This window comes from Misgurnus anguillicaudatus, chromosome 21 (genome assembly GCF_027580225.2).
Source record: "Misgurnus anguillicaudatus chromosome 21, ASM2758022v2, whole genome shotgun sequence".
Lineage (NCBI taxonomy): Eukaryota > Metazoa > Chordata > Actinopteri > Cypriniformes > Cobitidae > Misgurnus > Misgurnus anguillicaudatus.
The window spans coordinates 56,531,962-56,558,755 of NC_073357.2; the positions used below are offsets into that span (position 1 = coordinate 56,531,962).

At 37.8% G+C, this 26,794-nt stretch overlaps 1 protein-coding gene across 6 annotated transcripts in view; it reads right to left on the minus strand.

Moving 5' to 3' along the window:
- Nucleotides 1–26,794, minus strand: part of pacsin3 (protein kinase C and casein kinase substrate in neurons 3) — a 60,840-nt gene that overhangs the window by 15,074 nt on the left and 18,972 nt on the right. For 2 of the 6 annotated variants that reach the window (XM_055214529.2, XM_055214518.2), the window contains 6 exons: nucleotides 18,994–19,094; nucleotides 17,856–18,012; nucleotides 14,766–15,001; nucleotides 14,299–14,454; nucleotides 11,001–11,176; nucleotides 2,766–2,886 (listed from right to left, as the gene is read on the minus strand). In XM_055214529.2, the coding sequence (XP_055070504.2) occupies nucleotides 2,766–2,886; nucleotides 11,001–11,176; nucleotides 14,299–14,454; nucleotides 14,766–15,001; nucleotides 17,856–18,012; nucleotides 18,994–19,047 (900 nt within the window). In that variant the 5' untranslated portion in view covers nucleotides 19,048–19,094. Of the gene's footprint in view, nucleotides 1–2,765; nucleotides 2,887–11,000; nucleotides 11,177–14,289; nucleotides 14,455–14,765; nucleotides 15,002–17,855; nucleotides 18,013–18,993; nucleotides 19,095–19,410; nucleotides 19,435–23,051; nucleotides 23,225–25,190; nucleotides 25,419–26,794 lie in introns of those variants that run through there. The other 4 variants (XM_055214558.2, XM_055214551.2, XM_055214541.2 and 1 more) reach the window with 4 other exon arrangements.

The following is a 26,794-nucleotide window of genomic DNA, read 5'->3' on the forward strand; positions in this document are numbered from 1 at the left end:
ACATTTTGCTTTTTAAACAGTACATTACTTTACATTCTGTAAAGTATGTAAAGTACATACTGTCGGCTGTGTAAGAACTTTGCTTTGTTCCGCTATTTTGTACGGAAGTCAATAGGAAGTCTAGTTTGTTTTCCCCGAAGAAGGTGCGGAGATGAAATTGACAGTCAAGTTCCCAGATGTGCCGGTAGTCCGTATTAGAAATGCTGTTTTGATTCTCTTGTTATTAAAGATTAAAAAAAGAGAGGGTTGATTTTACGGACACCAACAAACAGTACATTTGTGTCCACTTGTAAAAGTGGATTTTGCCCAATATGTGCCCTTTAAAATGCAAAATACAGGTGAGTAATGTTACACAATGATTTACAGAGTGACCTCACAACCTTACATTCCAACACTATACTGCCATACAATAAATACTTTAAACATAACTAACAGTGTTAAGTATTTCAAGGGGTCATATAATGATATAAAACCTTAATCTATTGTCATAAAAGTAGAGAAACTCTTACTCATTTCTAAAACCTAAATCTTCTTAAACTAGGGATGGGCACGGATATTCGATCGGCAATAATAATTCGAATTTAAAAAATGGTATTCGAATGTTTGTTTGTTTTTAATGTGCCACCAAAGGGTTACGACTTATTTACTGCTTTTTCAGTTCATATATACTGTCTTTTAGATACTTAAATGTAAGATATAAATGAATATTAATTCATTCGTATGTATTTCTGATTGTTTGGCAATGCAGATTGCAGACGAATTTAAGTTTTCCATTTATCTCCGGGTTTGGCCGCGCCGTATTTGGCCACTGGCTCAGTGAGGGCTCACGTGTTATTAAACGTGCTTCTCCGCCGCCCGCATCAACACATCATGAGAGATTTGTAAGCTTGTTGTTATAAAGTCTACTTTATTTTGTTAATAACGAGACAGACACGGAGAACGAAATGAAACGGAGAACATTATTATATGCGGTGCTCTTTCAAAAATGAAACGGATAACTGCACATGGCAGTTTAAAAGCAAAGCTCCGTCTTTGTGAAATGTTGTTAAATTAAGCTAACGTTAGTAACTTTGCACAGTCAACAATAATCTATCGAGCCAGCTTACGTTATTTGTAAAATAATGTTAAATACAGATATTCAATCTTGTTCAATCCGTCTGTTGTTTTTATCGGATAACCATCATCACGAGGAAGAGTTTTCTCCGCAGCACCGTCATTATTGTATCTAGTCAGAAGAACGGGCTTTCACCGAAGCAGGTAGGTTTTCTTTATTCACAAATACATGTCAAACTAAACTGAGAAGATATTTATATGGCGACTGAGCAGTCTGTTATGTAGGTGTGTTTTTTCTTTTGCTCCGGGCTCTTATTTGGTGTTTTGAGTCTGTTTAAATGATGATAGCCTACTTTGTCAAGTCCTCAAACTTTAAACTTCCCAAGTCCTCAAACTTCGCTTAGATTTGGGGTTAGTGTATAATATATGGTATAATATAATGTATGTAAGATCAAACAGTAATGAATTCATACTAACGACCGACTTAGGACCGAAACTAAGGATTTGACTCAGACTTCGCTCCGCATGGGGTGTTAATGCCTTTTTTTCTGTAGGATATTTTTTAATAAGAATTTAAAATATATATATATATATTATTTTTACAATGTTTTCAACTTAAAAATACATACATACATATACATACAGAATATAAGTTTAGCTTGTTGTGGATATTTCCTAATTATAAGCCTTCTGTGAAATTATGACAAAATGAAAAATACAAAAGACGCATGTCTTAATTAACATAATTTAAATAAACGAATATTCATTCTTTATGAGCTAAAATATTCGAATAGTAAATCACTGGAAAATGCCCATCCCTATCTTAAACATCTGGAATATTTTTTGGACCCTTGTCTATAAAATGTACTATCTACGGTTTCCACATTGACTATTCATGTGCTGTCATATATGATACAAACTGGATCTGTTAATGTATATGTTTGCATATAAAAGATCATGGGTTCGATCCCAGGAACACGATAATAATGTATATCATGTAATGCACAGCAAGTTGCTTTAGATAATAGCATGTGTCAAATGCATAAATGTTAAGTCAAACAACATAAAAGTGCTCGAGTCACATTATGGACCATCATCCGTTCAGTGATTATATTTATGCCATACAAAAGGACTATGGTGTGCTGGCACAATGAGGAAAGGGCCAGAAGATTCCTCTGGAGGTGTTATTTACCTGGGCAATCCGGACTAAGATCTGCTGTCTCTCTAACTCTCTGTATCCTATTCAACCGCTCGACCGAGCATTTCACAACACTGGGACATTTTTGAACCACAAACGCACTTAAATTCCACAACACATCCACACAAACGTACATACATACAAGAGGGTGTTCAATTACACAGATGTGTGTACTCTGACATTGCCACTGTGTGTTTGTGTTGCACAAAGTGCTGGGAGGGCTGGCGGGAAAGATTTGCCATTAGGGAAAGGGATTCGACATTCCAGAACCCACTCATGGGCTGTATGAAGACAACAGTTCATTCACGCTCTGCCCATTAGAAATTCACCACCGTTGGAGTCCAAAACTGCTCTCTAACTTCACAGAACTGTTTTTTTCTGCCTGTAAATGTCACATCTTCCTTCTAAATAAATGTTAACAGTAAAGTGTATCATCCTGGTAAATGTATTCACTGGCATTTCGGGGATGTTGCCAACATTACAAGCATTCTGCCCAGTGGAGAAGTCACCATACCTCAAATTGTGGCCAGTTCATGCTCATGCCGGGCCCGTGGGTGTTTCTCCACCACCTGAGGTCCTCTGTGTCGCTGGCTGCGTTGATGGTCTGACCGAGGTCTCGAAACAGGGCTTTAAATCTGCGTGGGGATTTTCCACAGTCTTTGTTAGTACAGGTTTTATTTAAGCATTGTCACAGTCAACACAAGGAAGTGAAAAACAAATACATTCTACGCCAACTTTAATTTATCATAAAAGTTAAGGCATGTAAGTCACACCACATAATATGTAGTATCAACTTGAACAAATCCTTTTTGGATTGGGTAAAAAGAGGTGTGCCTGTCAGACAAAAACAAATGGGCAAAAATCCCAGACTTACATTAAAGGAGGAAGACAGGTTGTAACCAAGATCCAGATTATGACAGATTGGGGCCAGTAAGCAAATGCTAAGTAACAACCAGTGGGGTTGCAATGGGAGGGCTTTAGGGGCTTAAGCCCCTTATGTTTTGTCAAAAGCCCTTGATCTTTTAAAGAGTTTAAAACCTTTTAGTTCACAAATTTAAGTGAATTTATTATTATTACTTTTCCTAGTTCACAAATTCCATCTGTTTGCAGTAGATCAGCGGTTATTTTACGCTTGATTCATTCTGTTAAAAGCAGTTGTAAAGATCTTCGTATGTGGAGTTGTTAAACAGTACAGTATCTGGTCCGGCCTCCAGGTGGCACTGTTAACAACATATTAGCTGTGTTTATATTACCCTTCACATTGCGCAAATTGAAATAGCGAATTGAAAGTGAACTTAACTCTTTCCCCATCAGCGTTTAAAAAAAATTGCCAGCCAGCGGCAGCATTTTTCATGATTTTCACAAATGTTTAATGCCTTCCAGAAAACGTTCTTCTTTAAATATATAAACATACAATATATATAAAATGAAAGAACAGATCCTCTGCTTTCAAACAAAAAAAAAAAAAACTTACATCCTACCTTCATTAGTTCTCTTTTTATCAACTCTCAAATATGGGTAGGTTTCTTCAAAAACACCCAATTCTGAGACAATTCCATTTTTGTGAAGCACTTTTGATAGAGATCCCATTCAGAGCGATCTTTAAAACAGTTCTTTCTCTTTCACTTGAAGCGTTACTTCCGGGTTGTTTAAGCTGTGACGCCTGTGGATAATAGCGGTATTGCGGAAAGCCGGAAATTCTCGTCATTGGCAGGGAAGTGTTTTCTCTTAATTGACGAGTTAACTCGTCAATGGCGGGGAAAGAGTTAATGGAAACAGCAATTTTGCATAAAGCCCCATATATCGCACAAACGTTTTACGCTCGGATTATGTGGTTTTTCAAGTCGAAAAAGGAATATCTCGCAAAACTGCAATGGAAACAGTTTTTCGCATTTACGGGTCACTTGACACGCGTAAGTGTCACATGATCATCACTTATAAATATGGTGGGGTATGTTTGGAATGGAGGACAAGATAGAAAAGGTGTGTTTGACTTGACTTAGAACTTGACATCAAAATACCACAAAAGCGATTTACGAGTAAACTGTTATGTGGGCTTTCGAGTCGTTCTTACAAGATTTTGCGTCATTCATATGTTGGTCTGCGTAGCACCGTATAAAGTCGAACACACCCGTCATCATGGTTTTTGGAATGTCAAAATTACGGTTGAGTTGTAGGGGTGCACCGATATATCGGCCGATGACGCTTGCTATGCTTCACAATGAATTACGGCGAAATGCCGCTACACCCAAAAACAGAGGGCGCTCTCGTGCAGGAACTCAATATGCGCTGTAGACAAAGAATCATTACACACGCAGCTATGACGCACAGCTCCAGGAAATGGCTTAATGATATATTTATATTGCTGTTCATCAAACCTTTTTAGGCATTTTCATGATAATAATATGTATAATGATTATTTTTGACGAGTGTTGCTTTTCCAAATGCATGTTATATACGACTCAAACCAACAGCGATTTTAGATTGATAAGGACTTACTGATCATAATATCGGCTTTGTGAGTCAGAATAGTTATCGACCACATATTATTAGTGTATATCGGCATTTATCGGTTCACTCTTATTGATATGCATAACATCGGTTAATGGAAACGCTGTCACTTCGCAATAGTTTTTGTCTACATTTAGAAAATAACGCTAATGTTTTGCGCACATTTTTTTAATGTACACGCAGCAACAGTCTGTCATTAAACATCGTCATTTATCAGGTAAAAATTAACATTTCATAAAAAAAAAAAAAATTTGCTAAATTAACAACTTTTACTTAATTCTTAATAATTAAAGCTTCATAACTCAACACAGCTTACATTGTCAATGTGTATGCATGTAAAAAAAATGAAATAACTTTAACCAATAAAATGAAAGCCTATATGAAATATAGTCTATAAATGCACTTGTGTATTATTTAGAGAAATACTGTTGACATTTTTTCAAGTCAACATTTTTTCCAGGTTTAAATAGTCAACAAGACAACATATAGGGGCGATTTCCCAGACAGGCTTTAGATTAATCCAGGACTAGGCCTTAGTTATTTTAGGACATTTAAGTAGTGGTATATACTGGTGTGCATCTTAAGACAAAACAATGGCACTGATATATGTTAAAATACGCCAGTGCAAGGTGTTTTGAAATTAAAGCAGCTCAAACATGCATTTTAGTCCGGGACTAGGATAAGCCCTGTCCGGGAAACCGCCCCATAGAGAAAATGCAAAGGAGAAATATCAGGGGATTTAATGGTTTCACAATCAGTTCTAGAACAGACAGAAAGTAAGTGTTGATCAACAAGGAAAATGAGAAAATAACAGGCAGAATAGTGAAAAAACATAAAAAAATTAATAAGACAATCACCATGAGGACAGACTATTACAGTTTTGTAAACAAAAAGCATTTTTAACACTCTTTTCAGGTTTGTATTCATAGTGCAATTAATCTCATAATAAATCAAATATATCTGTGGTTTTTGTGGGATCAAGTTCTAAGGGGGCTAAGCCCCCCTTCACAGCTGACCCTAGCAACGCCTCTGATAACAACCCATAATATTATAGCAATGATGCTTACTTTTTGATTAGAAAATCTAGTTTCTTTAGTTCTGGTTTCACAATCAGTACTAAACAAACAGAAGTACTTAGGAAACGCAAAGAATGAGGGAGGGAAAAAGTAAACACTCTCGAGTTCCTGTACATGAAACTAAACTATATGATTACCACACAGCCCTGTCATTACGGCATCTGTCAACAAACTACAGAGACAGATTTATAAAGGTGATGTTTGTGTCGCCATACTCCACGCTGAAAGACTTATCAAATATGATAGGAGGTATTTGTTCACTGATTAAAAAAACAATAAAACCACCAACTTGCTCTAATGTTCAGCACTTTTTGAAAGACCCTGGTTAATACTCAACCACATGCTCAGAATTCCTCTTTAAGTAAACGTAATGATATCAAAGAGCATGGAAAAACAAATAATCACTTATTAATGGTTAACATTTTTCTGCATTCTCAGTTTTAGCCGGATGAATTAACCATTTCAGGACCCAGAGGATATTAAGACAATCTTCATAGATCAGGAATTGAACATAAGGTAAAGTTTAGGACACGTTCCCCATTTCTTTAATTTTTATTGCACAAGCTCCCACTTTTGGACATTTGTGCCTGTCAGTCTTTAAGTGGCTCTGTTAGAAAATCTTGAGATTTGTCTACTTAGGGCTCAGTCACACCAAAAGCGTTTATGGCAGTTGCAGGCGCCTTTTTTGAATGATATTCTATGGGCAGGGCGCGTTTGCGCGCTGTTTATGCGCGCCTAGCGCCTTGCGGTTTTCTGCCGCCTGCCGCGCACGCGTTTTTGAAGGAGCGCTAAGAGCGGAGAAGCGCCTGACGTCATTCGCGTCTTCCATTGTCCAATCGAATGAGGGGAGAGGCGGGCCTTACGTTGTGGTGAGGGAAGTTTACAGTTGCTTTAAAGAACCGGACTCCACTCGCTCACTCTCTCCTGCGTGTTTGTGCACCTCTCACCCTCAAACAAGGTCAGAGCAAGCGTCATCTTTTTAAAGTTTCTGCTAATATGACAGTTAACAGCAAAAGAGCGCTCACGCTTCAATATTTGATTGACAAGACAGCTGACTCGGTGGTTGCTTAGCAATATGAAAAGCCGCGCCGCACTGCTCTTTTTTAAAAAAGGCAGTGTGTCGCGCCTTGCGTTTGCTAGCGTTTAAAGCGCTTTTGGTGTGACTGGCCCCTTAGACAGCACTGTAGACATCTACATATTTCCCACAAAGATGGTGCTGGTTCTCATGCTTTCATACTGACTTTTGTTACACACTGGAGCAAAAAAAAAAAATCCCTCTAAATATTTGCGTGGTCCGCCACAGAATCCCCATTTACATTTTTATTTGACAATTTATCCTCCGAAGACCCGAGCTTTGGTTTTTCAGATTTCTTCCAGCTATTTTGGGGTTAGGAAGAACCAATAAATGAAGAGTTTGGTTCCAAAACGCAATAAACGCCATTTTTGAAAAAAATGAGTTACTGCCAAAATCAGTATTATATCAGGTCAGTAGTTGAAAGTAAATAATTAATTTTACGCAAAATCCAATACCCGCCGTGATATTCTGTCATCTTTTCTCCCTTTTTTCCCAAAATGCGACAAACGCCACTGCTGCTTTTTTACAGAATGCAATAAATCCATTTCTGATATTACAGCGGACCATTCACGCAATGTAAACAAACATGGCGGCGCGCTGAGTACACGGAGTCCTAGTTTTCCTCATCTACTTTGTACTTCGTGATCAACAAACAAAACAAAATAATACTTTAATAGCATTGCCAAACCTGTGATGGTTTTCTGTGACGGGAAAGAAATGTAAGCCATCAACAGCTAATAATTTCCGCGAGAGGCACTCGGTTGCTTGTTCTCCAGACAGCATCAAGCTTCTCATGCTAAAACATTGTGTTCTTCATATAACAAAGTAAGTGTTTTGGTTAATGCCATTAATGTTTATTTTTTAATCATTGTATACCACTAGTCAACTAAATAAATATAAAATGGTAAAGATGAATGCACATTTATACATTGATTTAATAGATTTATAGCATTTTGAAATAAAAAACTGTCATGGATTTATTGCATTTTGTGGAAAAAAGAATTCGTTTTTAGAATAAATCTTTGAAAATCAAGTTATGGATTTGAATTTTTTATGTTTTTATAACCTAAAGATGCTATGTGAAAGTGTGTAACAGAAAATACTGGTTTTCATCTTGTCACTTTCTTGGTATAGAAAACACGTTTTTACCGAAATTTGTCAAAATGGATTTATTGCGTTTTGGAACCAAACTCTTCAAATATATTAACCAAATATTTTTCTTTGATCATGAAGCAGTGTAAATGTCCATGTTTGTGTACAACAGATTCCAGTTACACAGAATTACTCTAAGTACTATGGTGCAAACAACAAAAAATTTGTTGTCCACGTATGTGAGACACCAGGTCTTATGCAGAGATGTATAGTAACGAAGTAGAACTACTTCACTACTGTACTTAAGTACTAAAAGACAGTATCTGTACTCTACTGAAGTATTATTTTTTTCTCCTACTTCCACTTTTACTTCAGTACATATTTTCTATGAGTTTAATACTTTTACTCCGATACATTTTTTATGTGCTGCATAGTTACTAGTTACACTCAAATGTTACGAATCATTCCAAACCCACATTATCACTGCCGGAGCGGTGAAACACACACACATGGTGGTCTAAACCAATCAGAGATAGTGAAGGGCGGACCCCTCCCTCCCTCTCACTCCCAAATATGAGCCGGGGTTGTGGACAAATATGAAGCAAAGAGAGAACCAAAGTGCGCGAGAAAGGGCGAGTGTGCGCGAAAGAAGGAAACCTAAATTCATTGAAACACCTTGTACCTTTACTGTACCTATTACCATTATATCGACTAATATTTTATTAATTCTGAATTCTCTATCGCCATATCAGTTAAATTAATCTAAATTATCTGAACAGTCCTGTCTTTGTACTCCTGCTACAGCCAAAGGAATTGTGAGTGTCCTTTAGCTTAAACATTTGAAATAATATAAACAATATTATATTCAAACTTTTGACTGTTTTCTTTAATAACTACATTACACAATACTTGTACTTTTACTTTCAGTACTTGAGTAGTATATTTTTAAAAAAACTACTTGCAATACTTAAGTACAAAACATGTTTAATACTTTAGTACTTCCACTTAAGTGCTGTGCTTAAAGAGCACTTCAACTTCTACTTAAGTCACTTTTTTGATAGAGCACTTGTACTTTTACTCAAGTCTGGGTCCCTAGTACTTTATACATCTCTGGTCTTATGCTGCGTTTACACCAGCCGCGGTAGAGGTGGCAAAAAAGTGCTATGCGCGCGTAGTTGGATGCTTGAACATTTGAGTTTACTCGCTTCATACGCGCATGAAAGCCGCACATGAAATTCTAGTCATTCGAGACATTTACCTGGAAATTCGCTTCATGGGAGGGACTTCTGCGACTCTGCTGAGACTCCACTTGCTTCCTGTAATCACGTTATTACTACAGCAGATTTTTCAACTCGCGCGTTTCCCGCGGCAACGCTCAATTCGCACGAAACGCGCAGCACCTTCCGCGCGTCCCGCGCCGCAGGATGCCTAATAGCATCTTTGCATTCAATTAACATATAAATCACCTGCGCTTGCCGCCTCTACCGCGGCTGGCGTAAACACACGGTTAGGAGGTTAAAGCGGCTTAATTCATTGTTGCGAGCGCTCAGCACGCCTTACTCTCCTCTCTCTCATTGCATGCAGCGTCTCGAACAGCGTGCGCCTCTTTCTCACGTGACAATGAAAAGTTGGCTGTGTTTTCAATGTGCGTTCCTATGTGTACTTTCTTTTTTACGTAAACGTCAACAGTCACGGATGTTCCTGACAGAGAAGACGACCAATCGAGTTTATCATGTCTTTACAAAAGGTTAGCAGTAGTGTTCCCCACACACACACCCGTTCTCTTAGTGTGAGTCTTTGTGGGAGCTCTCTCCCTCCTTAACCTGAAGAGTTTGGTTCCAAAATGCGATAAACGCCTTTTTTTTTTAAATGAGTTACTGCCAAAATCAGTATTGTATCAGGTCAGTATTTAAAAGTAAATTTCCAATTTTACGCAAAATCCAATATCCGCAGTGTTATTCTGTCATCTTTTTCCCAAAACGCAATAAACGGCACTCCTCCTTTTCTGCAAAATGCAATAAATTCGTTCAACAAATCAAAGCTCACCATTCCACGCATTGTAAACAAACAATGGCGGCGCGTTGATTACACAGAATCCTAGTTTTCCTCATCTTGTACTTCGTGATCAACAAACTAACAAAAACAAAATAATACTTTAATGGCATTGATAAACCTGCAGTGGTTTTCTGTGACGGGAAATAAACGTAAGCCATCAACATCTAATAATTTACGTGAGAGGCACTCGGGAGACGGAAAATGCTGTTTGCTTGTTCCTCTGACAGCATCAAGCTTCTCTCGTGCTAACACATTAACCCCAGGGGATCTTATGAAAACATTTATTTTACGAGAAGCCAAAGAAAATCGAGCAGGACCAAAACATTTTACAACTGATCGCTGTGAAAAAATGTTAATAATGCACACCCGCGGTGAAACGGCACTCCGCTACGCATTACGCATTACCACCTTGGGTGTGCATTATTTTCTTATAATTCAATGGCCCGTCATCAATTATTCCTTACATAATAACTTGTAATGCGTTACCCCCAACACTGGTCATCACCACCAAAGTCTCTCAAAATCTTGTGGGAAACACTGATATTGTAATGCTGTATATAGCCTGTATGCCGTAGGCTAAGCGTCAGTTTTAATTTATCCTTCTGCTGCATTGTTCCCGTTGACAAGCGATTTTTTTGGACCCGAGTTAGGGATTGCCCATCAGGCTACGAGTTCATGTCTATGCGTAGGCTACGCCTTACAATTGACGCAGAAGTATAAACTGGGCTTTAGGTTGACATATGTAGAGGCTGGCGAGACAGAGAGAGACGCTTTGATTTTATAAACCTAAAGCATGATCACACTGCATATCGTTTATGGAAAGTTATCATACAGTATATTGCATTTCCCTCCAATATCGTGTAGCCCTACCAACCATTGCTGCATAACTGTAGTAATCAATTCACATTTATGATTTATGTAGACAGTGAAGCAGACTAACCGATCATTGCTGGAAAGATCCATATGCTGGTGCATGTCCTTCATAACCTCTTTAAAGAACTGCAGCCTTTTTTTCTCAGCTTCCTGGGTGATTTCAAAGACCTGCTCCATGTCCTCCATGTAACGCGGGTTACAGCGATTGAGTTCTTCAAGAGCTCTTTCATAACGCTCTTTTGCCTGAGGGAAACATTTCAAAAACAGTCATATGAGGGACGCAAAGGCCACAGAAAAACCGCGATAATGCTACAAAAATAGTAAAATGTCATGGCAATTACACAGAGCTTATAGATGATAAAACTGCCTAAACCAGATGTTCCAAGTTTGTTCATTTGCAAATCACTTTTAATATGCTAAATTAAACCTATATTTTACACTATGAGTGCAATTATAGGTAACACAAAATCAGCTGTGATCATTTATGGAAAAACAAAGTAAAAGTTTGCAACTTTTTTCATAACACCATAGAAAAGACTGCACTGCATGTATAAAGTTCAGTTTTGTGAATGAAACAACACATTTACAAGCATGTCTTTCACACTCATAAATTAGCATTGTCTCAGCCCTGTAATAGCAACAAGCAGGTCTAATCTTGCCTTTATGTTTGTAGAAACTTAACAAACAGATCTACTATCTAGACGGGCACTTGCTCACAAAACTTTAATTTTTTTATTACGGATTGAACACCTTTTTCTTTTTTTAAAAGTATTCAAGATTGACTTTTGTTTGTTATTTGTATGTGCATTTCCTCAGTAGAGCTGTCACAATGATTAAATAATCGTCTCATCGCGATTGTTTGACTGCATCGCAATGACTTCAGATCACCGAAATGATTGCACATCTCTTTAAAAACACAAGGGGGAGCTGCAGCGCCTGTATTTAAGAGATAGTATCAGATGGCGCTCCTTAACTGCAAAGCCTTTCAATACAGTGGAAAAACAGCATTTAAGGAAATGCTTTGATAAGTAGTATGAACTGCCAGGTAAAACATACATTTCCAAAACAGCAATTCCAAATTTAGGGAACTGAAGGTTGCTATTCTTAAGAATCTGTAAGGAATTGATTTATTGGCAGCCACAACAGACATGTGGTCAAGTACTAAAATGACCTTAGTAGGATTGGCTACTGTTTAAGGCCTGTTCTGGTCAATTTATTTTGATTGCATTTTAATTTTCAGTTATTGAAACACTTTATTATGTTTATTTCTTATAAAGATTTTTCAGTTTCTTAAAGGGATAGTTCACCCAAAAATGAAAATAATGTCATTAATGACTCACCCTCATGTCGTTTCAAACTCGTAAGACCTCTGTTCATCTTCGGAACACAGTTAAAGATGTTTTATATTTAGTCCGAGAGCTTGTTGACCCTTTAATAATTAATAATCTACGTACGGTATACTGTCCATGTCCAGAAAGGTAATAAAAACATCATCAAAGTAGTCCATGTGACATCAGTGGGTCAGTTAGAATGTGTTGAAGCATCGAAAATACATTTTGTCACGTGACATATGACGCAGCTGACGTGTTATCTGGTGCGCCCCAGCCAGGGCCGCTGGAAGTCATTTTGATCAGGGGGTGCTGTGAATTTTTTTTTTTTTACAAAAACCTATGAGCCTATAGGCCCATTTAAAATACATTTTAAAAATAAATACATTGAGTTTCACACTACTTTATTGTCATATACACTTTAGTGCACACAGCAGGGTCTGAAACACACAGACATCAGATTAATATATGCGCTATTAATCAGAAGCAGAAATACTTATAACAATTCCAGGGGAAATTACTTTCGTTACATCTTCAGACATACATTACATATATATATTTACATACAACATATAATATTATAACAACATATAATATTAAATAAACTTCAAAATTTTTTTTTTGTGCACCCGGGCTTCGTTTACTGTCTGAGGATAACACGTCATCCGCGTCACTGCAGTCACGTGACTTTAGTCTCGCGCATGGGCTTTAGAACAAACGCGGAAGAGAAGACAATGCTAAATAAAGTTATTTTTGGACCAAAATGTATTTTTGATGCTTCAACACATTCTAACAGACCCACCGATGTCACATCGGTTTTTATTACCTTTCCGGACATGGACACTATACAATACGTAGATTTTCAATGAAGGGTCAACAAGCTCTCAGACTAAATATAAAACATCTTAAACTGTGTTCCGAAGATGAACTGAGGTCTTATGAGTTTGGAACGACATGAGGGTGAGAATTCATGACATTATTTTCATTTTTGGGTTAACTATCCCTTTTAAGATATATTCATTAAATAATGACTTTTAAATATGTGTTATGTATATTAATATTTACAGCCAGGTAAACCTTGCAAAAGATTTTATTTAAATAATCACAACAATGTGTGAAAATTATTTCATGAAAAAACAAACAAACAAAGTATGACAATTAAATGTCAAAGCAATAAAACAGACAATTAATTGTCATATCCGTCAAAGCCCTAAAACAGGCAATTAATCGCCATAATCGGTGCAATTTATTAGGCAATTAGCCGTCAGACAAATTTCATAATCACGACAGCCCTATAGACCCCTTCACGGTTCACGTCACAGGCAATACCCACTGCACATGTCGGGGTCAGAAAAGTCATTACAGCAGATTGAGTTGCGTATTATTCGGTATCGTCAAAAATGCCTACTTATGCCGTGGGCTGTGAAAATCGCACCAGGTCTTCCGTTAAGTTTTCGCGATTCATGCAGAATCTCAAAAACAAAAAAAATACAACATCTGCGGCTGCAAGCAATTGACGTGCAGACTGGGACAATGCAAATATCAAAGAGGCTTCTGTTTGTAGTGCTCACTTCATTTGAGGCAAGTCATCATTTTTCAGCCTTGTTAGATTAAATTATAAAGCCTGGATGGTATGAACAGTTTGACCCCATGCTGCGCGCGCACCCGATAGTCATTCAATGTTTACAAACCTTGAAGGGGTCTATTCCTAAGAATCAAACCCATGCCTTAGGCGTTGCTAGCGCCATTCCCTATCAGTGACGATACAGAAAACTAAATGACAAATAATGCAACTGTGTCTGCTTCTCAATATGCTGTTTCCTTGCTTCTACTTCCTACATCCTATGACACGGACATCGATCAATATTTTTATGCACTTGATAATTTGATATAAGAGAATGAACTTTATACAGAGAGTGAAAATATGCCATTTCACTTAATGCTTCCCCTTGCTTCTTTCCCCGATCACATCCTAAGAGCTAAGAGAAAAGGAAGTAAGGATGCACAAATAAGAAATGAGAAGCAAACTTGTTTTGCCTTCTCAGCCTCTTGTGTACATTTCTCCAAGCGGTCTGTGAACTTGCGGACCTCCTCTGGGGATTTGGTCGTATCCGCCTTGGCATGGGTTTCACGGGTTAGAGCGGTGCGCTCTTCCTTACGGGTCTGGTGATAAATCTTTTTGGTGGACTCCACCTACCGCAGAGAAGACGAGCACATTGTTTATTCATAAACATCATATATGCTGTTACTTTTTAAACATAATTTTAGGGGATAGTTTACTATACAATAAAAATTAACATTACTCATTCTCATGTTGCTGTAAATACAAATTAGATTCACTGGCAGGGTTTGTTGCCAACTCTGGATATAACTTGACATTTATTTTGTGGTCAACAAAAGCAAAAGCTTTCAACATAACGTTTTGCTTTTAAAAAGGATTATTGATGTTGACCCTGGCAATGCATGAAATGGTTTATAGTGTGACTTTTATACAGCAGACTCACGTCCTTCAGTTTCCTGACCCAGGTTTTTTGGGCTTTGCGAAACCCTTCATCAGCATCTTTGGTCTCCCGGAATCCACCCATCATCTGCTTGTGAAAGGCGTCCTTTTGCCAGTTGCGAATCTTATTGCTGTCCTCGACGATCAGTTTCTCTTTAATCTCCATATGGATCTCGCTCAGTGTGTCTGCTGCGTTCATAAACGCATGCCACGCCTTTTCTACCGTGCCATACTGCGACCCTGAGGAGACAAATCAGCCATCTTTCATTTCACAATCATCTACAAAAACAACAACAAACTAAAGCGTGTAATATCTCTGTCACTAACATTAACAATGGTTTATAAATGTTATCAATTAGGTTTCATAAACACTGCCCTATCCGTCTTCATTGGTCTGACAAACATATCTGAAAGAAATACTAGCTCTTGCAAAATACAATTTGTAATGGTGTGCACATGCATCTGAACACAAAGGAAATAGAGGTCAATGTGTCTGCTCCTTTAAAGTCACATGGTCCGGCCTGCTAATCCATTCATGTCCTCGCCTTCAAGTTCACTTCTGTTTTTTTGTGCTGCACACAATTTTGATTTATTATTCAAATGTAACTTGATATTTTGTGAGTGCTTATGTCAATAGCCAGTTTATCTACAAAGACGTCAACTAGATAAACCACTGAGGCACAAAAGGCAACTTAAAGGGCACATATTATGCAAAATCCACTTTTGGTGAGGCATAGTGATATTACACATTGCCCAAAAACAGTCCCCTTGGTTACTTTCAATAGCAGAGGACTATTTTCGGACAGTGCGTAATATCACTACGCCTGCTGCAGCCATGTTACACCAGCAAAGTCTTTGATTATTACGCCAGAGTATAGTTCCTAGCCATATCTGCCTAGAAAATCACAACTTTTAATTTTCCGTCGATCTTAGTACACAATGTAACTACAAAAGAGTCAAGTTTTAAATAGGAAAAATATCAAAACTCTTGTCATTTTTAGCGCGATGCTAATGGTCTAATCAGATTCAATGGATTATGCTAAGCTATGCTAAAAGTGCTAGCGCCAGACCTGGAGATCAGCTGAATGGATTTCAAAACTGTAAAAATCAAATGTTTAACTCTAGTAGGGCTGCACGATTAATCGAAAAAGAATCACAATCTCGATTCATACATAAATGCGATCTTCATTTTAAATGATGGCGATTCACTTGCATATACAGTACTTCCCTGTATTCAGATGCTGCATTCACGTGGTCACGTATTTACATTACAATCCAAGATGCTATAATATCAGTCAAACTTGCTAACACACACGCATACAGGATAAAACCAAACCCTATTCATTCACCAATCAGACCCAATCGTTTCTCTCCTCTATCAGCTCATTTGCGGCGTTCTGCTGGCCCCCGCGCGATGTATAATAAGGCGGCAGGCATTTACTTTGTTGATTTGGAGCAGCAATTTTCACAAAAAAGAGAGGATAAACAAGTGTCATTGTGGAAAATCCTGGTGGCGACGGAGAAAGTGACGATGCAACAACATTGGTTTTGAAAGAAGGCAAGGAAATGAGTTACATCCGTACATTTCTAAATCGGAAGGCTGCAGCCTCCGGAGGCCGCATCTGCAGGCTGCATACGTCATCTCGCCTGGTTCCTTCGAGTTAACAAAGCATTACATTCGCAAGTCATAAACATACTACAACAATTTATATTTAAAGTCGCCATGAAACGAAAGTAGCGTTTGCCTTATTTTAACAGCTAATATATTTTAAATTATTCTAAATTTAAGGGGTCTAAAATAAGGAAAAGAGACTTTTAAAGGAGACGTTATTATAACTGAAAGTCCTGTAGCACTTTTTTTTTTAAGTTAAGTGCAAAATAAATGTTTTTGTAAAAAAAGAGAGAATTGGGTGAGAGAATCGGGATCTCAATTCCAATGGAGAAAAACCATGATTCACATTAGAGCCCGACTGATAAAGGATTTTGAAGGCCGATACCGATACAAATGTTTGTTGGTTTTAAAATCCGATATATCGGCTGATTTTTTTTCCAGAAACGTGCAACAAAACAACAGATTTCCCTAACATTAGTTATTTGTAGTTATGAGTTTTAACTAAAATAATATGATAATGCATTTTAAAAAGAAACTTGTTTCTTTTATTGTCACAACAGAACAGAGGAACATCAAAAATGTACAAAAAATAATGATGACATTATTACTATCATCATCATTTATATTATCATTAAACAAGATAAAGGTCACTCCTAAATGTTTGTGTGCGTGTGTAATAATTATTCCCTATATTGCCTTATAAGCTACCTTATAGTTACCGTATATACCCGAATATAAGACGACCCCAACCCCATTTTCCAAACTTATTTTTGGGTTTTCACTAGAAAATAATTTTATTTTAATTTTTTTATCATCTCTCTCTCTCTCTCTCTCTCTCTCTCTCTCTGCGTTTCGATAAATATTCATTTATCGGCCATTATGAATGCCGATAGTTTGGAAAACGCCTAATATCGGCCGATAATATCGGCCTGCCGATATATCGGTCGGGCTCTAATTCACATTTTAGCATGAATCGTGCAGCCCAAAACTCTAGGGGAGCTGGGAAATTAGCATATTTTCAAATAAAGTGGAATGTCCCTTTAAACATATAAAACATATATTTTTTAAACTAAATTAGATGTGTCTGCATACAAACAAACATCTGCAAAAGTTAGAAAAGCTTTGGACAGATCCAGTGCAGTAAAACTGCATTAAAATGCCCCGCACTTACAGTTCAACTTTTAAAAAACGAACCCGTTTGATTCAGTTCATAGCTGTTTTGGATTCACAAGAACCTATCCTATGTGAATGCCCCTCTGTTAGTTACACTAAAGCATCACATGCAAATATTTCGAGAAGAAAGCCTCACCTTACTGGTGAAGTAAACGAATGTCTGACTAGTTCAGATGATCACTAGAAAAGTTATAATTGACTGACAGGAATACTTAACAAAACTAAAAAGAATAGGAAGTGTTGATGCGTTTATTTCAAGAAGACTGGAGAGCCCCTGTAACTCAACAACAGTCCCGAATGAGCACTTACCCTTCTCTACTACACCCCTCCATTTTTTGGACCATTCATTTAGCTGCTGTGAATAACCTTTCTCAATCTTGGCTCGTTCCTGAAAGCATGTGATCATCTCGTTGCATAGCTTGTAGCCATCGTCGATGCGCTTCACAGTCCTCTTGTAGTTCCCCGGCTGGCCAAACACAGTCATATTAAAGAGTGTTAACCAAATGTTGCACACAGATTATTTATATTCCACAAAATTGTTTGTAAACACATTATAAATGTTAGAAATGTATTGCTGAAACAAGCCAAAAAGACTGTAAACTATGTAGAAATGAATTGCAGAGTAAGATTTTCTGTAAAATCAAAAATTTTGGGCGGGGCTAAAGCAGTGGCTCAATGATGCACTTGAGTCACCGTGCAGGGCCCCGCCCATAACACAATCACAAGCATCCATTTAGGTTGCAGCAATTTTTGAAAGTTAAAAGAGGCGGCAGCTTTCCCGCGAGTGGGCATGGTTTCGGCACCGACAGTAGACACGCCCCCACCGCTTGAGAGCAAAGAATGCTGCCTATTTTTTCAAGAACTTGTTTTATTTACTTGCCGTTTTTTACCAACATTGAAATTTGGTTGGGTGGTTAATAACAATTTTTTCTGTGGTGTGACAAACTCAGAACACATTTAACATTGGACTTTAAAACCATTTTGAAGTTTCTTTCACTTTTAAAAGTAACACAACAACTATATCCCTGTCTAGGTGTTGTACAGCATGTAGAGTAAACAACTTGTGGATTTTAAAGGGTGTGATCTCAACAGCGTTAAAGCCGCTTGCTTACATTGAAGACAAGGTGTCATGGTGACTTTTCAATATTATGTATATATGTTAAATGCAATTACCGTAAACTGCATTACTTGTTTTAAAAAAAGTTTCTGTTGCATTTACCTACATGAACTTTATTTTAACTTCAGTATGCAAAATCCCTGTTCGCTTTCTTTAAGACGAGTGTAAACTTGACCAAGTATGCTTGTAGAGACAGTGTATTAAGAAATGTGTCACTACAGTCCATGCCAGATGTGAATACCTTTTACAGAGCTCACGAAAGCATCATACACAACATCTGATGTCAGTATGCAACCTACTTAGTTTTTGTGGGTGTTTGTGGTCATTTACCTCCCAAAAGCTGTCCCAGCTCCCGATGTCCTGCAGATCGCCATTGGACGACATTTTTGGGTCGCCTCCGCAGCACGGAATGATGGCGGCTGTCTGTCAAACTGAAAACAAGACCACAGCAAAATTTAAAAAAAGTCAAGTACTCAAATCAGAATGCAGGCTCGCTGCGAATAAACTAGTTTATCCAGTCTTTGCTCTGCATGCACAAGCCCTCGAGTTTACTCCAAACAACTGAAACCAACTACAAATGCCATGGAAATCCCTCAGAATATATTCCATTAAGATTTTGCCAAAGCCACGCCAACCACCTGTCACATCCTAACACTCCATATCCCACACAGTTAAGACGTCTGGCCAAGCACAGTAATCCAGTATTCCCATACAAAGTGGAAGAAAGACAATTGCCACCTGTCTCACCTCTGAATGCCTTTGCGTCTGCCTAGGGCAACCGAGGCGAGCCGAAGCTTCTTTACTTCGGTTTGGGTGGGGCTGAATTATCCTATTAAATGATGCTATCGTTACTCAGGACCTCCTACTGTACGCCTTATCGCCCAACCAGAAACAGTCATACAAATAAATATATGACATGTAAATGTCTGGTGTCTATTGCTCACTGGTGCATGGGAAACTCTGCGACTCTTACATCATACCTGTCATCCTAAAATAACACGCTGAACATGCAAACCGTTACCAAAATTATTGCAGGGTAGCCAAGCGGAATGATATGGAAGACACCCGATGAACCTTAACCACTTTTTTTTTCTTGTGTACATTTAGCACCGCTCTCGGCCTTCGGTCCTAGGCGTATTGTTTGAACCAAGGTCGTATAGCTTCCTGAAACAGACAAAACAAACTGGAGGAAGGAGCCTTGCAAGAGCATCTGCTTCTAATTCAGGCCAAGCTAGTTATGCTAACGGAAAATTAGCATCTTTGAGCAAATGGGAGCCAACAAAGTTGATGAGTTTTTGCTTTGAATGCTTAGTTTTAATGATTCAACATCAAACCACAGTTGGCAGCATGTTTGTATCAATTACCTTGCGTATAATAACCGCTGCTGCTTGTTGCCAATTACCTTTAAAGCATGTGACTTCACATCCTTAAGCTTGGATTAAGTCCCCTGAACTTCCTCTTTGTGAGGTGAAGGCAGGGAGCAGTGGAAAGTCGGCTCCTGATGAAGGCATTTCCCACCGACATGCCAAAAAGAGAGCTGATGCGAAAAATCACTTAAACTTGCACTGCAATAACAAGGGCAACACTGCATACTGTGCAGTATGCACTATACACTACTATGTTTTTATATACGTGTATATAATTACCACATACGCCAATAATGTGTTATGCTTATGTGCATCACATCAATATGTGCATGTTTAAATGTAAACAGATAGTTTCGCATTTAAAGGAAATGGAAAAAAAGCGCAGAATGTTTCTAAAGAGCCGGGCACACCCATTCCCATGAAACATGTCACGCTGTAAGTACGGCGCTGAGCAGCTGTGTCATGTTAAACTCCAGAAATAATCAAAGCCCCAGGGATCTGTCGAGCTGGAGGGAGAACACAGCACAATACAACCATTTCCAACAGCTGAGAGCAGATGAAACTTTCTGCTTTATCTAAGTGACTACATCCCTGCATTTTAATTCTCATACTAGCTTTCCTAAATAGTAGCGCTGCGCAATTTATCGTTTTAACACCGACATCGCAATGTGCGCATCTGCAAGTCACATCGCAGAATATGCAGAGCATTTGTTCAAAAGAAAAATACCTTGGATGCCTTTACCTTTACTGTTCCAAATGGGAGAGAAATCACAGCTTGAATAACAATTCACCTTGTGAAAAACATGGTGGTAGTACCAATTAATATGGTTCCAAATTTTCGTTTTATTATCATTATCATTTATTATCGTTTTATTAACATGGTCCGACAAAAGTTATATAATATATCACTTAACTATTGTCCTCAAGTTGCCAGTGCTTTTCAAGCAATCCAGTGTGACTATAGTAGCTACTATCGCACAGGATTAGTATTATCTGGGGAATATTAATAATCAAACATGAAAGAGGAGAGATGTTTGAAAGCATAAATTTGGCAAAAAAAAAACATGCCGATAGTTTTTCCGAGTGCGTCTGTTGCTTCATATCATTATGAAGTAATTAATTTGCTGAATAGATGCTGCATTAGCAAAGAAACAACAGCAGAAACCTACGATTGGCGTCAAGGCTGACAGGACGCTAATATTAGTAGTACCCCAAACAGTTACACAAAAATACACAGAGATAAATCCAACCCACATGTCATAATTATTACCACCAATTTGCATTAGTTTATACCCAGCTGGTTAATTTTATCCATGATTTATTCATATTTAAGTTAATAACTAAAGAAAGCAAACTATATGCAGCTGTCGGCTACGTTAACAACTAATCAAAATCTGAATTCAGTTTTTTTATCATCACTCCAATACATCTTTTGTTATTTTGATTAGATAATCATTTAATGTTAAAACAGAAGCATATAAAGTACAAGACTACACATATAATATACTATTGTAATTTGAATTTTTCCAGTGGGAGTATTTCACAGAAAAACGTATTAATATAAATGATATATTTTTATTTATACATTTATTTCATTTAGCACATTTTCATGGTTCAGTACTGTTGTTTTATTACCTGTGTAATATATTTCAGCACCGTTTCACTTTCGAGTGTTATGTTTGTTTTTTATCCATTACCCGTTTTAAAAACTATCGGTCGATTAATCGGTTACCGGCAAGTAGGGACAAACTTAGTTATCGGTATCGGTAAAATCCACTATCGTCGACCTCTAGTAAGACTAATCCTGTGCGAATAGGGCTTAATAATGCAATACACACCGCAGCAAAATAGAATATTGCAAAGCCGAGATAACGCATTAAATCGATCAGTCGACATAATAATCGTAACCAAACCATGAGACCAGTGAAGATTCAAACTCATACTAAGTAGTAGGGGTGTAACAATACATCGATACAAATCGATGAAATGTTCAACAATATGATGAATCGAAGTCACGCATACAATATCTATAACATGTATTTTTTAGACACTTTACATTCACATAATGTGCGTCTACGCATTTCCACCAATGCGTGCATATTCGTTTACTGAAGATAATATGTGCCTGTGTATCAGATTGCGATTCACAATAAAGCAGTGAAAAGACAGATGCAAAAAACTTGTGTCTGCTGCCGGACGCTGGTAAAATATTGATAAACCAATCAATGAATCGAATCAAATTGAAATCGGATCACTGGCCGATCGATATGCACTATTTACATTCCTACTTAGTAGTATTCAAAATTAGAATTAGCATGTCCTAAATCATAGTATGTTAAAATATTAATTTTTAAAATACCCAGATGATCTACCATTTTCATTGAAAAGTGATCCATGCAGACTCTGAAGGGGGTCGCACACTGGACGAGGACAACTCGGAGGTATCGTACACTGGAAGTGCAAATTAAATCACGCAAGCTTAGTCAGATACCGTCTACTTCAAAATGCAAAATATACGTCAGCAGCCAATGTCAATCGCTAACAATTTGGGACAAATATGATGTTATTTAATGTTAAACTATGTGAGTGGCGCAACAGGGATTTAAGCAGTGTCCTGAGCCAACCGTCATGTGCCGCCAGTGTGTGTGCATTCATAGAAAATAATGTGTTTTGTTTTTGGATTCACGGCACGATGCGGTGCTTCTCGTCCGGTGTGCGACCCCCTTAACGGCTCATATTACCCACAATTCTTTGAGAGAGAAAAGTGTTTAGTTGAATAGATAAATATAACTATTTAGTAAACATTACATAAGAAATAATGAATAAGAAAAAGCTGAAATGTAACTTTTTTGATGCTTGTATATTGTTAACAATCACAATGTGCATCTAGGCAACAATTACATCCATTACATGTTAGTATTTCCCACCACTTGCAAACTCTATTGCTATGCACTTAAACGTGTATACAGTACTTTCCCATAACAAAAAAACCTACATACTTTTAGTACATAGTACAGGTACCTGTAGGTAAATTGGGATGCAGCGCGTGTCAAACACCCATTGTTAAGTGCGTGGTCAACAGAGCCTAGCGACGGGAAAACACAATGAGCAAGTTCACGGAGATCCTCGTGCTGTTAAACTGAAATACAAGCAGGGCGGAGTGTTGCCCCCTTTTCATTGTGCTATTGTACTGTACAGCAGAGCTTCTAGTATGGTCCAGAACATCGATGTGAAAGAGCTCAGCAGTCCCACGGAGATCCGAGCTAAAAACAAGCATGTCTGGGGAGAGGCGTGGCCATGACGGCTGTAATTACATGGCTGTGTCAGCAAATCACTAGGAGTGAAGCAGCAGGGATCTTTTAGACCAATGCATGCTGAACAAGACATGTTCGACAGCCTGGGCCACAAACACCATCAACTATAGGAACATAAGAGCTTAGATCTAAACAGTTAGCTAGAATTTTACTTGGTAGATGATGCAAAACTAACCACCACAATTGCAGGGTGTTCTAGGTGGGTGCTAGGACGTTCCTATGCAGTTGCAAAGATGAATGGTTGATAATACTTTGATATTTGGTTGCTAGAGCATTGATATGGAGTTGCAGTGATGAGAGGTGTTAAATGCATTGTTTTTTATAGTTGTAAAAATGTTGCTAAGGTGTTATGAGTGGCTGCCAACGAACTGCTACACAGTTACCCAAATATTTAAATTTGCACAAAGTTGTATAAAATGATCCGCCAGACCTATATTGATATGCATTTGAGTAAAAGCACAAGAAAGTCAGGAAGAAAGTGTGGTTTGCCGATCATTTTCCAGGTACCACAATTTGTACTTTTTTAATATTTAAAGGCGGAGTCCACGATGTTTGAAAAACGCTTTGGAAAAGGAGACAGGCCGACTACCAAAACACAGTTTCAGCCAATCAGCAGTAAGGAGCGTGTCTACTAACCGTCATCGTTGCCTGGGTTGCGTATGTGTGGGGCGGGTCTATCAACAGAAGGTCCAGATACTATTGGGGTAGGGCGTGTTTGTTTAGGTGATTTCAAATATCAACATTGGCTTTCAAACATCACGGACTCCGCCTTTAATACTAAAAACTAAAATTAGTCATAATATTAAATATTAAACAAGTTACAATATAAGAGTCATACTGCATTGCTTTGATTTTAACCAACTGGACATTAATTCATGTCAGTTTGACAAATTATAGTAATCCAGAAGACTGCAAGGGTGTGATCATAACTTATGTCAATAAATTCCAATCTTTTTGGTTCTCCGTGTCTCATGACGAAATGTCAGTCGTATGTGTTTTTGGTCATGAGACATGCAAGAACCAATGATGTTCAAAGTTAAAGTCATATTTTCATAATCGATTAATCTGACGATTATTTTCCGATTAATCGGTTAATCTGACGGTTATTTTTTCTGGTTAATCGATCAAATGGATAAAAACAAACATTTATTAAATTAGATTTTTCACTTATTATAGCTAAATAAATCTTACTAAGATTACTAATATAATCTTTCATTTTATTTTAAGCTTTAAATAAAAAGTCTGTCCAGTTTTTAAATTGTTAAACTGTCTTTAAATGTCTAAATATAAATAAATAAAACATTTAGGAAATTTTGTCAGATTAAAACAATCATTTTGATCTTCAACTTTAGACTAAGATGGGTTTACACATTATTCGCTATCAACCAAACAAGAGGCGCCTGATTTTATAGACATCCGTTGACCACTATTTTTATCATCAATTATTAATTATTGTCAATTAAGCTTAGTCCTAAACATGACAACATATAAATATAAAATTATTTCTGTTCAGCTGAGGAATGAAAATCATACAGGTTACATCTGGAATGCATTGGGTTAAAGGGGTTTCCTGCGGCTGGCTGCAGGGGCTTGTTAAAATCTTTAAGTATGAGTTGCAATAGTGATGCTTTCCTTAACACTTTGAAACACTGCACATAACAATGTGACATAGACGTGTTAATAGACCCACGCTCCTCACAAAGAAATCTAGAAAACTAGGATAACAAACCAGTGTAAACAGGCAGAAACTTTGTGCAACAACAAAACCTGATTAAATTAACATCGTCTGTGACTAACAACAACAACAACAAAAAACACCCAATTCTGCTGAGTTGTCGAGACTTACTTTACAATTTCCGTGTGCTGGAATGCTACCAAATTCCCAGGGTTATTGTGCTGAAAAGGCTTTGGTCTAAAATATACAATGCATTGATTGCATAGCCACAATGATTAAGATGCAAACTCTTTCGAAAATCCTGTAATTTCAACCCAGTCAAAAACCAAACAGCAGCAGATGGCTGATCATGAAGGCTATTTGTAATCTGGTGCAACCGTTTTGACCGGGCAGCCCCTCGCCCCAGGAGAAAACAGATGCGCTAAACCTCCATCTGTATAAGTCTCATGCAATTTGTTATACAAGTTGCTCAGAGACTAACAGTGTCAGAGTTCTTATGGGGGACTATGGCCCTGTTTTTGGAGAAGTTTACATTTCATAGGTCGTTGACTCTGCTTGGACGTTTTGCCTGCCTCTCTCTCAGGCTAAGTTACTACAAAACAGAGTATTTCTTTGGTCACACAACAGGACAACAAGAAACAAATTTGTGTACATCGTGTAAACACAACCCATTTGCATGATCATATAAAGTCAAAGGATAAACCTGTACATTTTAAGAACAGAAATGCTAGAAAGTGACATGCAAGTGCCAATCTATGGTCAGTGTAAACTACTACAGCAGATTGACGTGAAGAAGAACTGTGGTAAATCTAATAAGCAAGAAATTTATTGGTATTTATAAAATGTTCCAGTCCTTGATTCTGATTGGTTAATAGCTGAGTTTTATTTATGATAAATCCCAGCTTGCACCCAATGATTCTGTGTATCACTGCACAGCACTTATAGCAATGTAAACATATGTGAAACATTACTGTCACTGAAGGGTCGAGTCATGCCTAACAATGCCCTTTGGCTGTTACCTACCCCACGATACAGCATGGTAGTGTTGGGCAATATACCCGATTTTAAGATCGTCCTATCGTTAGCCTGCGAGATCGTCGATACACGATAGTATTAGGGGGCGGGGCAGTAGTTTAATTGATTATTTATTTGCTCATTTTTTATTCATTTATGACAAGTCAATTGATTGGTGACAAAAAAGAAGCAAGGGCAACACTGTAATAACCGCCAGTGTTTGGGGTAACGCATTACTAAGTAACGTGCATAATGTAATAATATTACTTTTCTGAAGTAACGAGTAAAGTAACGCATTACTTTATAAATGTACACATTAATATTTGAGTTACTTTTGAAAAAAGTAGTGTGAGTTACTTTTCAGATTAATTAAAAACTGAGATGGCAGGCCTGGGGTCTCATTTATAAAGCGTGCATATGCACAAAACGAGGCTGGAAACATGCGTACAACAGTTCCCACGCAAAGTGGGTAGATTTTTATGTAATCTATAAAAAACAAAACAAATGGATGATTCATGTAAGCACGCTTGCAGGTGATCTGTGATTTAAAAAGAGGACATTGCTTTGTTTTAAGTCTTAATATTTTCGGTGTATGCAGTTTTTGGCTTTTGTTGGTACGTAGACTTTTATGCTGCGTTTACACCAACCGCGGTAGAGGCATGAAGCTCGAGTGATTTCAATGTTAAATCAATGTGAAGATGCGTTGACTTGTGTCTGGAGGTCCCGCGGATGAGGCGTTTGGCGACGTGCTTTTTGTGCAT